The sequence below is a fragment of the Carlito syrichta genome, unplaced genomic scaffold, assembly GCF_000164805.1.
Source record: "Carlito syrichta isolate Samal-C Ts95f unplaced genomic scaffold, Tarsius_syrichta-2.0.1 Scaffold309200, whole genome shotgun sequence".
In the NCBI taxonomy this organism is placed as follows: domain Eukaryota; kingdom Metazoa; phylum Chordata; class Mammalia; order Primates; family Tarsiidae; genus Carlito; species Carlito syrichta.
The window spans coordinates 966,282-981,647 of NW_007253296.1; the positions used below are offsets into that span (position 1 = coordinate 966,282).

A 15,366-nucleotide genomic window follows, 5' to 3' on the forward strand; every position below is an offset into this window, starting at 1 on the left:
GCCGAGTGTGGTAGCATGCGCCTGTAGTTCCAGCTACTTGGAAAGGCTGAGGCGGGAAGGAATGCCGGGAGCCCAGCAGGATGAGATTGCGGTGGCCAGGCGCGGCCACTGCACTCCAGTCTGGGCGACAGAGTGAGACTCCAACTCAAAAAAAAAAAAAAAAAATTTTTGATAAAGGGATAATATAACTACCTATATAGAAAATTCCAAGGACTCTACAAAATAATTTCCTAGGACTAATAAGTGAGTTCAGTAAGGTTGCAGGCTATAAGACAAACACAAAGTCAATTGTATTTCTATTATATACTACAATGGACACATGGACATTAAAATTTTTTATATATGCCATTTATAATTACTCAAAAAAATCAATATTTAGATGTAAATCTAACCGGACGTATATGAGATTTGTATGCTAAAAACTATATTATACTGATAAAAGATCTCAATAAATTAAGAGACATCCTATGTTCACATAGACTCAACATAGTAAATATTTGATTCTTCTCAAATTCATATAAAAGTTTAGCACAATGTCAAAACTCCAGGAAGGACTTTTGTAGACAAAGACAAGATTATTCCAAGATTAATATGGAAAGGCAGAGGAACTAGAATAGCTAAAACAATTTTGATAAGAAAAATAACATGGGTAGAATCAGCCTTATCATACAGCTACTGTCACTAAGACTGTGCATTCTTAGGGAAAAGGTAGACACGTAAACCAATGAAACAGAACAGAGAATCCAGAAAGAAATCCACACAAAGTTGCCCAGCATATTTTTGACAAAAATATAAAAGCATTTCAATGGAGGAAGAATCACATTTTCAACAATGGTGCGATCAAACATGCATAGGCAAAAACAAACAAACAAAAACCCAAGTTAAGTCTACACCTTACACATTAACTCAAAATGCATCATGAAGTTAAATATAAAATGTAAAATGATCAAACTTTTAGAAAAAACATAGAAGAAAATCTTCAGGATCTAGGGTAAGGCCTATTGAACTTATACCAAAACGTGATCCATAAAAGGAAAAAACTGGTAAATCAGATTTCATCAAAATTTAAAGCTTTTGCTCTGAGAAGGACTCTGTTAAGAGGATGAAAAGACAAGCTACAGACAAGAAGAAAATACATGCAAACCACATATCAGACAAAGAACCAGTACCTAGAATATATAAAGAACTCTCACAATTCAAAAGTAAAATACCAAAAAATGCAATTAGAAATTGGACAGAAGATATGAAAAGACATTTCTCTAAAAAAAATGTAATGATGGCAAATAAGCACATGAAAAGATGTTCAACATTATTAGCTATTAGGGAAATGCAAATTAAAACCACAATGAGATAGTACAACATACCTATCAGAATGGCTAAAATAACAAATAGTAACAACACTAAATGTTAGCAAGGATGCAGAATAACTTGACCACTTATATATTGCTGGTGAGAATGTAAAATAGCACAGCAACTCTGGAAAACAGTTGAGGGCAGCTTCTTAAAAAACAAAAAATGCAACTACCATGCAAACCAGCATACACTCTTGAGCATTTACCCCAAGAGATGAAGACTTATGTTCACACAAAGATTTTATTTGTAATAGCCAAAAATGGGAAGCAATCCAGATGGTCTTCAGTGGGTGAATAATTAAGCAAACCATTATATAGCCACACTATAAGATACCACTGAGCAATAAAAAAGAGTGAGCTATTGATATTTGCAACAACTTGGATGAATCTCTAGGGAATTAAGTTGGGTGAAAAAAGCCAATCCCAGAAGGCTAGTGATTCAATTTATATAACATATTTGAAACTAAAGAATAATAGAAATGAGAAACATATTAGTGAATTCAAAGGAGTAAGGGGGGGCCGGAAGGAAGTGAAGCAACATGAGGGGATTCTCAGAGAGATAGAAATGTTCTGTATTTCAACTGTACCAACGTCAAAATAAAAAAATGCTGGTGGTCGTAATGTCCTACAGCTCTACAAGAGGGGGAAATCAGGTAAAGTATCTCTTTGTATTAGTTCTTATAACTGCACATGAATATACATTTATCTCAAAATAAAAAGTTACAAATTTTTTTGGATAAAGTGATACGATACATTCACACGTTTTTCATATACTCTATACTTGCCTATCTGCTTGAAATATTTCAGAATAATTTTGAAATTTATTGTAAATAACGAATGTTCTCTTTTTATGTGTTTTGGGAATACAGAGGCAATATGATAATCAAGACTAATTTTCTTTTCTTTTTCTTTTTTTTTTTTTGAGTCAGAGTCTCACTCTGTTGCCCATGCTGGAGTGCAGAGACATGTTCACGGTCACCACAGTCTTGACCTGTTGGACTCAGGCATCCTTCCGCCTCAGCCTTCCAAATAGCTGGAACCACAGGTGTGTACCACCATGCCAGCTAGTTTTTTGATTAATTGTAGAGTTGAGGTCTTCCCAATTTGCCCAGGCTGGACTTGAACCCCTGAGTTCATGCAATCCTCTCATCTCTGCCTCCCAACGAGTTGGGATTACAGCTAATTTTCATTTTTTGACTTTTATTTTTAAATGAACCCCTTCAAAGACTTAAGAGATAACTAAAAGAATAATGGATTATATCTGTGGTTGATTAGGGCTATTGAATTATTGAATTTGAGGGGAAAATAAGATAGGAATGACTTTCTCCTTAAAGAATGGAGAACAGTTTCCAAGCAATATAATGCTTGCCAGCAAGATTAATGGTTAAAGAAAAATATTTTGTTTGCTTTTTCTTAGAATCATTAATACACAAGCTCCTGATATTCAGTGAAATTATCTGGGCACTAAAACATCTAAAAGTTTACTTTTTTCTTGTTGTTCTGCATATTAGAGATCCTTAATGCTTTGGTTGTTTCAGACTCTTGAAAAACATTTTCCACTTGTATACCTGATCTTGAATTGTACCCCATATCTTTAAAATAAAAATTAAAAATTAAAAAAAGTTAGATTCCTGACTAGTGACGATAGGAGGACAATTTATAAATTTATTCAAATAAATCTATTTTCTTGCAATATCAAGAATGTTAGACCTCAATCTGCTACCTACTTTTGATCTCCATCAGGAGCTTCCAGTCCCGATTAAAGAACTCATGTTATAATTTGAAAGGCAAGAGTTATTGCCTAAATACAAATAATGTGCTTTCTTCACTCCTTTTTTAGAGGAGGCTCTGGACTTATAATTTTTGTAGGAAGCACTGGCTTTATAAGCTCAAAAAATTTTTCTTATCATTATGTAAGTCATAAAATAACATTCAGTATAAAAATTAGATATTTGAAACTTGTATCAGTTGTTATTAAGGTTCATCAGTAAACATATTAAATCTTAATAAAAAATACATTATATTCTACAGTAGATTGTTTCTAGTTATTTGCTCCTTTACCCTAAGAGAACTGCATATCACTATGTGGACTGCATTCCTCCTGGTATATTCCTCCCCTACTGATGTTAATTTTGGCCACTTTAGTTTTCTGAGCAGAATTCATTAAATGCTACCTCTGAGTGTTAGCTTTAAAGGACAATATGGGGTCTGGTCATCTCTTTTTCCTATGCCAAGAGCATGGGATGTCTTAGATAAGGGTCCCAAAATAAAGAAAATATGCAGTAGAGTCAGAGCCAACCTATAAAGGATATGTATCACAGGTGAGGATGTATGCTTGTATCAAAATATTACATGCACTCCATAAATAGGTACAACTATTAAGTGTCCATAATAACTAAAAATAAATTTTTTAAAAGTGAGGAATGAGCTGGGTGTAGTGGCTCATACCTATAATCCTAGCACTTTGGGAGGCAGAGGTGAAAGGATTGCCTGAGCCCAGGGGTTCAAAACCAGCCTGAGCAACTTCGTGAGACCTTGTATCTACAATAAGTCAAAAAAATTGGCTGGGTTTGGAGGCACACACCTGTGGTTCCAGCTACTTGGAAGGCCGAGGCAGAAGGATCACCTGAGCCCAGTAGGGCAAGGCTGTGGTAGCCGTGAGTATGTCACTGCACTCTAGCCTAGATGACACAGTGAGACTGACTCAAAAACAAAAAAAAACAAAAAAAAAATGAGGAAAAAAACTTTGTATCTGTAAGTCACCAAGATTTGGGGACTATTTGTTTCTGCAGCATAACCTAGTTAAAGCTAACTACATAGATTTAAAATCTACAAAAATCTTAATTTATTTCCATTTTCTTCCTACTGGCAAATAAAAAATGACTTTGGAAGTTTTCCTGAACCTTCAAACACAACAAAAAACTTCAATTGCATAAACAACTTCAACATGACAATAGTCTCAACTTAAAATTCTGATTGTGACCTCCTAATATTACTCATTTATAAGTTATATAAACATTCCAGTGTATTAATATATTGTATAATGATAAAACACACAGAAATAGAAAATTTTAAAGTATAAGGCAAAAATGAAATACAATATATGACATTTAAAATATTTATTAGCAGCCAGGCTTGGTGGCTCGGCCTGTAATCCCACACTTTGGGAGGCTGAGGTGAGTGGATTGCCTGAGTCTGCGGGTTCAAGACCTGCCTGGGAAACTTGGCGAGACCTCATCTCTACAACAAATTAAAAAAAAAAATCAGCCGGGCAGGTAGCATATGCCTGTAATTCCGGCTACTCGGAAGTCTGAGGTGGAAGGATCGCCCATGGGTCGAGGCTGCAGTGGCCGGGAGCGGCCACTGCACTCCAGTCTGGGCGACAGAGTGACTCCAACTCAAAAAAATAAATAAATAAATAAAATAAAATATTTATTAGTAGTACAAACATCCTTTTTCACTCTGGCTTACTTTTTTTTTTTTTGAGCCGGGATCTCACTCTGCCCCCCAAGCTAAAGTGCAGTGGCATGATTCTGACGATCACAGCTCATGGCAGCCTCGACCTCCTGGGCTCAAGCAATCCTTCTACCTCAGCATTTGGCGTAGCTGGGACTAAAACCATGTGCCACCATGACAGGCTAATTTTTTATTTTTCGTAGAGACGAGGTCTTGCTATGTTGCCCAGACTGGTCTTGAACTCCTAAACTCAGGTAATCCACCCACCTTAGTCTCCCAGAGTGCTGGGATTACAGGCATGAGCCACCGTGCCAGGCTTGGCTTACTTTTTAGTGAGAGCAAAGTGAATGAATAATTTTAATTTTTAAAAAATAATATAACACTTTGGATTTGGCTCTTCAAAGGTTTGACTACTAGATTCAAGAGACTTGGTTTAATAGCCATCATAGCTGGAGAAGATAATTTACAAAGATATGGAGAGGCAAATGGAAGAAGACAATCTTAGACAAACTTATTAAATCATGACACTGTGAATTTCATTCAAGTAAAAAAATTATGTAACATATTTGCTTTAATATATTGTCACCAACTATGATCACGGCCACTGACACAGGAGCATACAGAACAATAGCAGGAAAATTGTCTTCAATTCTTGGGCACTTCTCATTCAGATTCCTTTTTATGTCTCAAGTGTTATTAATTTTTTTTTTTTAAGTCGGAGTCTCACTCTGTTGCCCAAGTTGGAGTGCAGAGGCATGCTCGCGGCTACTGCAGCCTCGACCTGCTGGGCTCTGACAATCCTTCTGCCACAGCCTTCCAAGTAGCTGGAACTACAGGCATACGCCATTACGCCTGGCTAATTTTTCCTGATTTATTGTAGAGATGAGATCTCGCCAAGTTGCCCAGACTGGTCGCGAACACATGAGTTCAGGCAATCCTCTCACCTCGGCCTCCCAAAATGCTGGGATTGCAAGCTTGAGCTACTGTGCCCAGCCATTTTTTTTTTTTTTTTTTTTTTTTTTGAGCAGGAGTCTCTCTCTGTCACCCAGACTGGAGGGCAGTGGTATGCTCCCGGTCACCATAGCCTCACCCTGCTGGGCTCAGGCGATCCTTTCACCTCAGCCTTCCAAGTAGCTGAACTACAGGCACGTACCACCATACCGAGCTAATTTTTTTTTTTTTTGGTTTATTATAGAGATGAAGTCTCACCAAGTTGCCCAGGCTAGTCTCAAACCCATGAGCTCAGCAATCCTCTCATCTTGGTCTCCCAAAGTGCTGGGATTATAGGCGTGAGTCACTGCCTATGATCTTTTTGAAATACAAATCTGATCATGTCACTCCAGTGTTGTAAACTATTCAATGGCTCCCTAATGCTCTTTCAAGAGAATTCAACGTACAATACGCATAATATGGTTAATTAGGTTCAAATCTTGGTTTACTATACTCTGAGAATTCTCACAAAGCTTGTTTCTTTATCAGAAAAATGAAGAGAACAGTTTTTTAAAAAGTTATTATGAGGATTAGATGAGATAATTCAGTACAAAGAATGGGAGTTGTTTTAGCTCTGTGCCTTCCTAGCAATGACACTGTTCCTTTCATGAGAACGGTGCTACTTCCAACAATGCTACTTCATGGCATCAGGTCCCTGAATTTTCCAGGACGTCATTCTATAATTCCTCTAAGCCAAAGGTCAAATAAAGAAGTCACCTAGATTTTCCTAAAATAATTTCTCTTATTTTTTTCTCTTAGGAATACATCTTCATTTTAGTTTGAAGGAAGCCACTAAGAGATAGACTATACTTATTTCTAAATATAACAATAAGCTCTTGATATGTAGACATAAAACAAGCAATAGCTTTGTAAACAATGACTAAAAAGGCAAGTACCTGCATAGCAATAGTTCCTTGGGAAATTTGAGAGCTGTAATTTATCCCCATCATGCCTTGCATATTAGGCTGCATGACAGAGACCATAGGAAATCCTTGTTGTTGCATCGGCATCAGGCCCGCTGAAAAACATAAAGCCATTATTAAAGTAATGTGTTTTAAAGTTGATTTTCTTAAAACTATAAGCACCTGAAGGACTTATTTCTTGGGAGGCAGTAAAGAACAGTGGAAAAAGCACAGGCTCCTAAGTGAGACAGATCTGAGTAAAAATTCCAACTCCATCATTTACTTAGCTGTGTGATCTTGAGCAAGTTATAAAACTTCACCTATAACTTGAGGATAAGATCTCTTCTATAGAATTTTTATGCATAGTAAAAAATTAACAGTACAGCCTAATTGTGGAACTCAGTCTTCAAGATGGCCCCCAATGATCTCTGCCTCCTGGTACTCATACCATTGTGTCCGTTCCACCCCATACTAAATAGCGTTGATCAGTAAAACCAAAAGGACACTGTGGAAATGACCTTGTATAACTTCCAAGACTAGTTCTTAAAAAAACACTGTGGTTTCCTCCTGGTTCTCTCAGATCACTTGCTCTGGGACAAGCCACTGCTTGAGGATCTTCAAGAAGTCCTATGAAAAATCCATGTGGTCAGTTACTGAGACCTCTGACCAGAAGACAGTAGAAATCTGTCATCTATGTGAGTGAGTCATCTTGAAAGCACATCTTCCAGCTCCACGAAACCTTCAGGTAACTATAGTCCTGGCTGACATCTTTACTACAATCTCATAAGAGGCCTTGAGCCAGAACCACCCAGCAGACCCACTCCCAGATTCCCAACTCACAGATACACTATAAAATAATAAAATGTTTACTTTTTAAAGTTTTGGGGTAATTTGATATGCAGTAGTAGATAACTAATACAGTAAGAGCATGAACTCTGGAAGCCAACCAGAAATGCCACCTACTAACTCTGGGACCCTGGACAATTTGCTTAACTTCTTTCTGTACCTTGTTTTATCATTTGTAAAATTATTGAATACTTAAGATGCTCAAAAAAATGTTCTTCTTCACCTTCCTTACATGAATAGTTAATATAACACAGTCATCACAAAACAACTTTTGTCCATATGCAAAGTCAGGAAACCATCATGAAATATGATTTAGACTAGCATCTCCCAAACTTTTCCAAGATCACAGAAGGGTGAATATATATCCCTTTTAGAGATTTATTTTATTTTTATTTTTATTTCATTTTTTGTACAGACAAGGTCTCACTATGTTGCCCAGGCTGGTCTTGAACTACTGGGCTCAAAGTAATCTTCCTGCCTCAGTCTCCCAAAGTTCTGGGATTACAGATGTGAACCATGGTGCCCAGATCCCTTCAGGGATTCAATAAATACTAAATTCCTACTATACGTTAGGCACAGTTCTAAATGCTTGGTATACGGCAATGAATAAATCAAAATCCTTGGCGAGACTTCATCTCTACAATAAATCAAAAAATTAGCCGGGCGTGGTAGCACATGCCTGTAGTTCCAGCTACTTGGAAGGATGAGGCAGAAGGATCGCCGGAGCCCAGAAGGTCGAGGCTGCGGTGGCTGGGAGCGGTCACTGCACTCCAGTCTGGGCGACTGAGTGAGACTCCAACTCAAAAAAAAAAAAAAAATCCTTACGTAGCCTGGGCACAAATTTCATTCCATGTTTGCATTAGAATCACATCCATGTTGGTTCTACTATAAGGAGCTTTTTACAAAATTTTCCATTTAAAAAATTAATGGGAATATATACCATGTTTATCTTATGGTTTTTGTGTGCCTTCCACATTATTCATTCATACCTAGCATAATTTCAGAAGCATGAGCACCCACATTTGTAGGTAACAGCTACTAGAGGTAAGTCATTCATTTATTCAAATATTTGAGGTCCTGCTCCATGTCGGGTACCATTCTAGGGACACAGTAGTGAACAAAACCAGGTCTTTGCCCTCACGGAACTTAAATGGGGGAGATAGATTTTTTTTTTTTTTAGTACATTTCAAGTGGTGATTAGAGCTAAGGCAAAAAATAAAGCAGAGCAAGGGGGGAATAAAGTGGTTGTTATTTTATATAAGACAGCCAGAAAAGGTTTCACCAACAAGTGGCATTGCAACAAGGACCTGAAGGAAGGAAAGGAACAAGCCACACAGATATTTGGGAAGAATATTCCAGACAAAGGAACAATAAATGCAAAGATCACAAAGTGATATGGAGAATTAGAATACAAAGATTGAATATAGCCACCGTAAGACGTTTTTCTTCTTCTTCCTTTGAACTTACAGTTTTATTTACTTTAATTTATTTTACTTTATGTTTCTTTTTCTTTTTTTGAGTTGAAGTCTCACTGCTTTATGTTTCTTTTTCTTTTCTTGAGTTGAAGTCTCACTCATTCTTTTTTTGAGTTGAAGTCTCACTGCCCAGACTGGAGTGCAGTGGCACGCTGCAGTGGCTCCTGGCCACCGCAGCCTTGACCTGCTGGGCTCCGGCGATCCTTTTGCCTCAGCCTTCCAAGTAGCTGGAACTACAGGCATGTGCTACCATGCCTGGCTAATTTTTGATTTGTTGTAGAGATGAGGTCTCATGAAGTTGCCCAGGTGGATCTTGTACCCACAGGCTCAGGCAATCCACTCACCTTGGCCTCCCAAAGTGCTGGGATTACAGGCTGGGCCACCGAGCCCGACCTACTATATGTTTCAATGGGTTAACACAGATATTTGGTATAGCAGTTAAAGGCACAAAAGTGTAAACAGTGAAAAATAAATCTCCTCTCCCATCTCCTGTTCAAGTACCCATGATCTCATGGGCACTCCTGCTGTGGGTTTCTTATATGTGCTTTGGGAAATGACCCATGTATAATTTAAGTCCTTCAAATGATCAAAAAGTCCATTCTAATATACTTGATTAAAAAAAAAAAAAAATCTCCAAACCAATTCCAAATTCCAAAAGAAAAAATATCAGGCAACCTTTTGGGATCATTTTCTTGTCTGGCTCCTTCACTCCATCTATAGATTTTTACTTGAAAGTTGATAGAAATGAAAAATAACAAACCATAATAATGAGATAATAAACACATAACTCTGTAATATCTTCCTAAAAAACAAAAGATCTCAAATCATTTGATCTCAATCTGGGACACATCTAATTACAGATAGTTTAAATAATGCATAAATGTGAACATGATGAAAAGAATACAACTGACCCTTGGAAAAATTTACCTGAAACTCAACCTCCATCACTGAGTATAAATGGAGACAAAGTCAGGATGAGCCACTGAGCACCTGCTACTGAGCTGCTCTTTATCCTTCATCTCTACTGGTGACCTCAGAGTCTCTGTTTCACTAGCAAGTCTACCATAACCGATCAGCATTGGCTTTGTAAGAAGGGCCAGATTTCAAAATCAACTTGGTGTAGGGGGAGGAGGAGCACATCAGAGTGGGAGAAGTGAGCAGAAAGAAGCGAAAGGACAGATATATTCCTCCTTCCAGTTGTGCCCAGTTGCATAGCAGCATGGATCAAGATTATATCCCTTCACTACTGCTTCCTTAAAGACAAAATTAGAATTGATGTCGGTGGACTCTGGTCTAAGGTGAAGAGAGAAGAGAAGTAAGGTACATTGGCTCATGCCTGTAATCCCAGCACTTTGGGAGGTTAAGGCAGGAGGATCACTTGAGCCCAACCAAGAGTTCGAGACCAACCTGGGAAACATTGTGAGACCCCAGCTGTACAATAAAAATAAAATTAGCTGGGTCTGATAGTGCACATCTATAGTCCCAGCTACTTGGGAGGCTGAGGCAGGAGGCTGTTTGAGTTCAGAAGTTGGAGGTTATAGTGAGCTATAATTATGTTACTGCATTCCAGCCTGGGTGACAGAGTGAGACCCTGTCTATTTAGAGAAAAGAGAGAGAGAGAAAAGGAGTACCTAGTAGAGAAATTTCTTGGAATAAAACTGAGACTTAAATATTTCAAGCTGATCAGAATATGCGATCTTTTTTATATGTGTTATATAAGATAATATCGTATAGAGAAAAAAATAGTGTAAAATAACCAAGGATGTTCACTTATTCACTCAACAAGCATCTACAGAAAACCTATTGTTAAATCAGCATGCTGGGTGCTGGAGAAACTAATGAACATAAAACAAACAAGGCCTCTGCCCCATGGCACTAACAATCTAGCAGAAGATGAGACAGGAGAAAGAGGTCATTAAGAGGATTATAGCTCATTTCATTTTTATCACCTGTTCTTCAATAGTCTTGTCCCAAAAGTTTCCTTCACCTCTGAGGTTAAATAACAATCTGTCAATATGTTTATATGTGTGGCAGAAAGAAGAAGTGATCCTTATTACTATCTAAATTACACAATTTTTGAGAAATATTAGGAATAACTGTCCTATAAGTCTAAGACTATAGGAACATTTTACTCTGTTTGGAAGCAAGAGAACTTACTTCCTATTTACCGATTTAATTCCCATGTTCAGAACATAACAGTAAAAAACAAAAGTTTAAAACTTAATCTTTTACATACCTTGAGGGGGTCTTATTCCACCTGCAACAGGAAACATGAAGCTGAAAACAGAACAAAAATATATCATAATATTCATATGTACACAGATTTCAAACAAAACATACCTTTAAAAAAATTTCTTTTTTACATGGATAGAAGTCTTATAGATAGGGCCTGGTGTTTGTAGCACATGAACTGACCAACATCAATACAGACTAAACATCCACAGGATGCATGACTACCAGTATATTCGTGCGGAGGGAAAATTTCTGAAATAGAAGAAAGAAGACCCTGAACTAAGTCCTAGAAACTACGTCCTGGCTCTGTCACCATATATCCTCCCTGGATTCCAATTTCCCCATTCATAAAATTAGAGTTGTTTTAGACACAAGCCGGGTGTATCCACTTATAGTAATTCTACATTTACTTTTTGAGAAGCCACCAAACTGTTTTCCACATTGGCTGTACCATCTTACATTCCTATCAGAAACATACAAAGATTTCAATTTCTCCACATCCTTGTCAACACTTGTTATTTTGTTTTTTTATTAATGGTAGCCATACTAATGGGTGGAAGTGATATCTCACTGTGGTTTGGGTTTGCATCTCCCTAGTCATAGGTTTTTAAGTAGGAGAGCCATATGATCAGAAATGTACTTGAGGAGGTTACTCTGGAAACAGGGTATGGCGGATAAGTAAAAAGAACTAGCTAAGAAAACATCACAATAATTTTAAGAGATGAAAAAGGCATAACTAATGTAGCAGGAATAGAAAAGAAGAAGTGAACGAAAGACATGTAAAAGAAAAAATCAACAGGGTTTGGCAACTGCCAGGATGAGGAATAGTAGTGAAAAAAGAGATGATGCCGAGACAGGGAGTCTGAGCAACTGCAAGGATGGTGATGCTATTCACTGAAAACAGGAACCCAATGTGAGTAGGTCTAGGGAGAAGGTGGTATGGTAAGAGTGTATGGTGTGTCAAGGAGCAGTCTAGCAGGCAATCAGGAAAAGAACCCAAGCTCAGGAGAAAGATCCAGAGAAATCTAGTTAGCTCTTCTAAATAAGATTTTAAAAATTAAATAAATAAAGGTTAGAAAAATAAAGCTCTAATTGTAAATAAAACAGTCAAGGGAATGTAAATTTCTATCAAGAAGACAACAAAGGGCAATGTTGGAAAATTTTTATAGTGAAAACTGAGTTGGGTGTGGTCACTGAAAATGAAGGGAGTTGCTTATTACAGAGTTATGACTGGGAAAGAACCACATTTTAAGAAGAAAGTAGTAACCAGTGTCTAATGATGTAGAAAAGGTGGTGCGAATGAGGATTAAGAAATAAATCACTGCGCTTTTTTTTTTTTTTTTAGTTGGAGTCTCACTCCATCACCCAGGCCAGAGTGCAGTGGCAAACTCATGGTCACCCCAGCATCGACCTGCTGGGCTCCAATGATCCTTCCACCTCAGCCTTACAAGTAGCCGCAACTACAAGTACACGCTACCACACCTGGCTAATTTTTTATTTATTGTAGAGATGAGGTCTCAACAAGTTACCCAGGCTGGTCTTGAACCCACGGGCTCAGGCAATCTACTTGCCTTGGCCTCCCAATGTGCTAGGATTAAGGCTGAGCCACCAAGCCCAGCCAATCACTGCTTTTGAAAACGGTGATCTTAGCCGGGCTCGGAAGCTCAGCCTGTAATCCCGCACTTTGGGAGGCTGAGGTGAGTGGACTGCCTGAGCCTATGGGTTCGAGACCCACCTGGGCAACTTGGCGAGATCTCATCTCTACAATATATCAAAAAATTAGCCGGGCATGATAGCACGCGCCTGTAGTTCCAGCTGCTTGGAAGGCTAAGGCAGAAGGATCACCGGAGCCCAGCAGGTCGAGGCTGCAGTGGCCGGGAGCGGCCACTGCACTCCAGTCTGGGCGACAGAGTGAGACTGTAACTCAAAAAAAAAAAAGAAAGAAAATGGTGATCTTTAAGTAAATAATTTCAACAAAGGAAGAGGAAGAGACATATAGGGAAAAATATTTAGGAGCCAAAAGTTACACTTAGTGACTGAAAAAATAGTTTTAAGGAACTGGGATTAAGACAGCAATGTAGCAAAAGGTATCTGCTTACTCGGAAGGTTGAGGTGGAAGGACCACCGGAGCCCAGCAGGTCAACACTGGGGTGGTGGTGAGCTGGTCGTGAGCATGCCACTGCACTCCAGCCTGGGTGACAGAGTGAGACTACAACTCAAGGAAAAAAAAAAAGGAAGTAGAATGTCTTTCTCTGAGACTGAAAAGAAAAAGGGACAAATCAAGAAAGATTTCTGAGCTGGGCTCGGTGGCTCAGCCTGTAATCCCGCACCTTTGGGAGGCTGGTGAGTGGATTGCCTGAGCCCGCGGGTTCGAGACCCGCCTGGGCAACTTGGTGAGACCTCATCTCTACAATAAAATAAAAAATCAGCCGGGCGTGGTAATGCGCTTGGAAGGCTGAGGCGGAAGGATCGCTGGAGCCCAGCAGGTCAAGGCTGCGGTGGCCGGGAGCGGCCACTGCACTCCAGTCTGGGTGACAGAGTGAGACTCCAACTAAAAAAAAAAAGAAAGATTTCTGAGTGGGAAAGGATCGTGATCTGGGAATCAAGGATTTGAAAGAGAGGTTTTTAGATAGTCTTTAGAAAATCTAGTGAAATCTAAGGAATTATATGCCAAATATATATATCCTTGCATTTTTCTATTCTACAACTCCCTTAATCAGGAAAAATGTTAAAAACCAAATTTTAGAGTCTAGTTCTAAAATGTTTTAATTTTAAAAGGTGTTTTATAGATTTCTAGTTGAACATCTATCTGGTTGTATATATATTACAGTCTTGTAGAGGGTGTGGATCCGTGGCAAATTACGCTGCTGGCAAGCAGGGCTGCACTCAAAAAGAGAGGACTGAAGAGTAAACAGCTTTTCTGAATTGCACACGAGATGTAGTAGTTAAGCAATGTGTTCTTATGGATAAAAAGATTTAAATTGCAAGTTGAAATTTGGTAGTACCAGGCATACCATGGAGATATTGCATATTTGGTTCCAGACCTCTGTAATAAAGCAAATATCACAACAAAATGTCACAGAAATGTTTTGGTCTCTCAGTTATGATGACACTATATTGTAGTCTATTAAGTTTGCAATAGCATTATGCCTTAAGGAAACCAAAGTACATACTTTGAATTTAAAATACTTTGCTGCTAAAAAATGCTAACCATCATCTGAGCCTTTAGCAAGTTCCAGTCTTTTTGCTGGTGGAGGGTCTTGTCTCCATGTTGATGGCTGCTCACTGATCAGGGTGGTACTTGCTGAAGGGTGGGGTGACCATGGCAATGTCTTTTTCTTTTCTTTTCTTTTTTCCTTCTAATTTTTTAGCTTCTACTTTCCAAGATTTTCACATCTTAGGCAATTTCTTAAACTAAAACAAAAGTGAAAACTGCCACATATATTGATTCTAACTTTTACAAAAGATTTCTTTGTAGCAGGCAATGCTGTTCAATAGCATTTTACCCATAGTAGAACTTTTTTCAAATTGGAGTCAATTCTCTCAAACCCTGCCACTGCTTTATCAACTAAGTTTATGTAAAATTCTTTTTTTTAAGTCAGAGTCTCACTCTGTTGCCCAGGCTGGAGTGCAGTAGCACGCTCATGGCCACAGCAGCCTTGACCTGCTGGGCTCAGGCAATCCTTCAACTCAGCCTTCCAAGTAGCTAGAACCATAGGCGAATGCCACCACACCCGGCTAATTATTTATTTATTTATTTATTTATTTATTTATTTATTTATTTATTTGTAGAGATGAGGGCTTGCCAAGTTCCCAGGCAGGTCTTTAACCCTTTGGGCTCAGGGAATCCTCTCACCTCAGCCCCCTAACGTGCTAGGATTTCAGGCGTGAGCCACCACATCTGGCCAGTGAGCAGTAACATTTTCAAAGGAATCTTTTTTCTAAGCAGATCTCAACAGTGGACTTAAATTACTCAGTAGACCATGCTGTAAACAGATGTGCTGTCATCTAGACTTTGTAGTTCTAGTTATAAAGCACAGGCAGAGTAGATTTAGCATAACAATTATTATTATTATTATTATTATTATTATTGAGTTAGTGTCTCTGTTGGCC

At 38.4% G+C, this 15,366-nt stretch overlaps 1 protein-coding gene across 5 annotated transcripts in view; it reads right to left on the reverse strand.

The window, feature by feature from the left end:
* SYNRG (synergin gamma) overlaps window positions 1-15,366 on the reverse strand; it is an 89,715-nt gene that overhangs the window by 67,683 nt on the left and 6,666 nt on the right. For all 5 annotated transcript variants that reach the window (XM_008066958.2, XM_021717051.1, XM_008066957.2 and 2 more), the window contains exons 2-3: window positions 11,258-11,298; window positions 6,695-6,816 (exon numbers count right to left, since the gene is read on the reverse strand). In XM_008066958.2, the coding sequence (XP_008065149.1) occupies window positions 6,695-6,816; window positions 11,258-11,298 (163 nt within the window). The remainder of the gene's footprint in view (window positions 1-6,694; window positions 6,817-11,257; window positions 11,299-15,366) is intronic.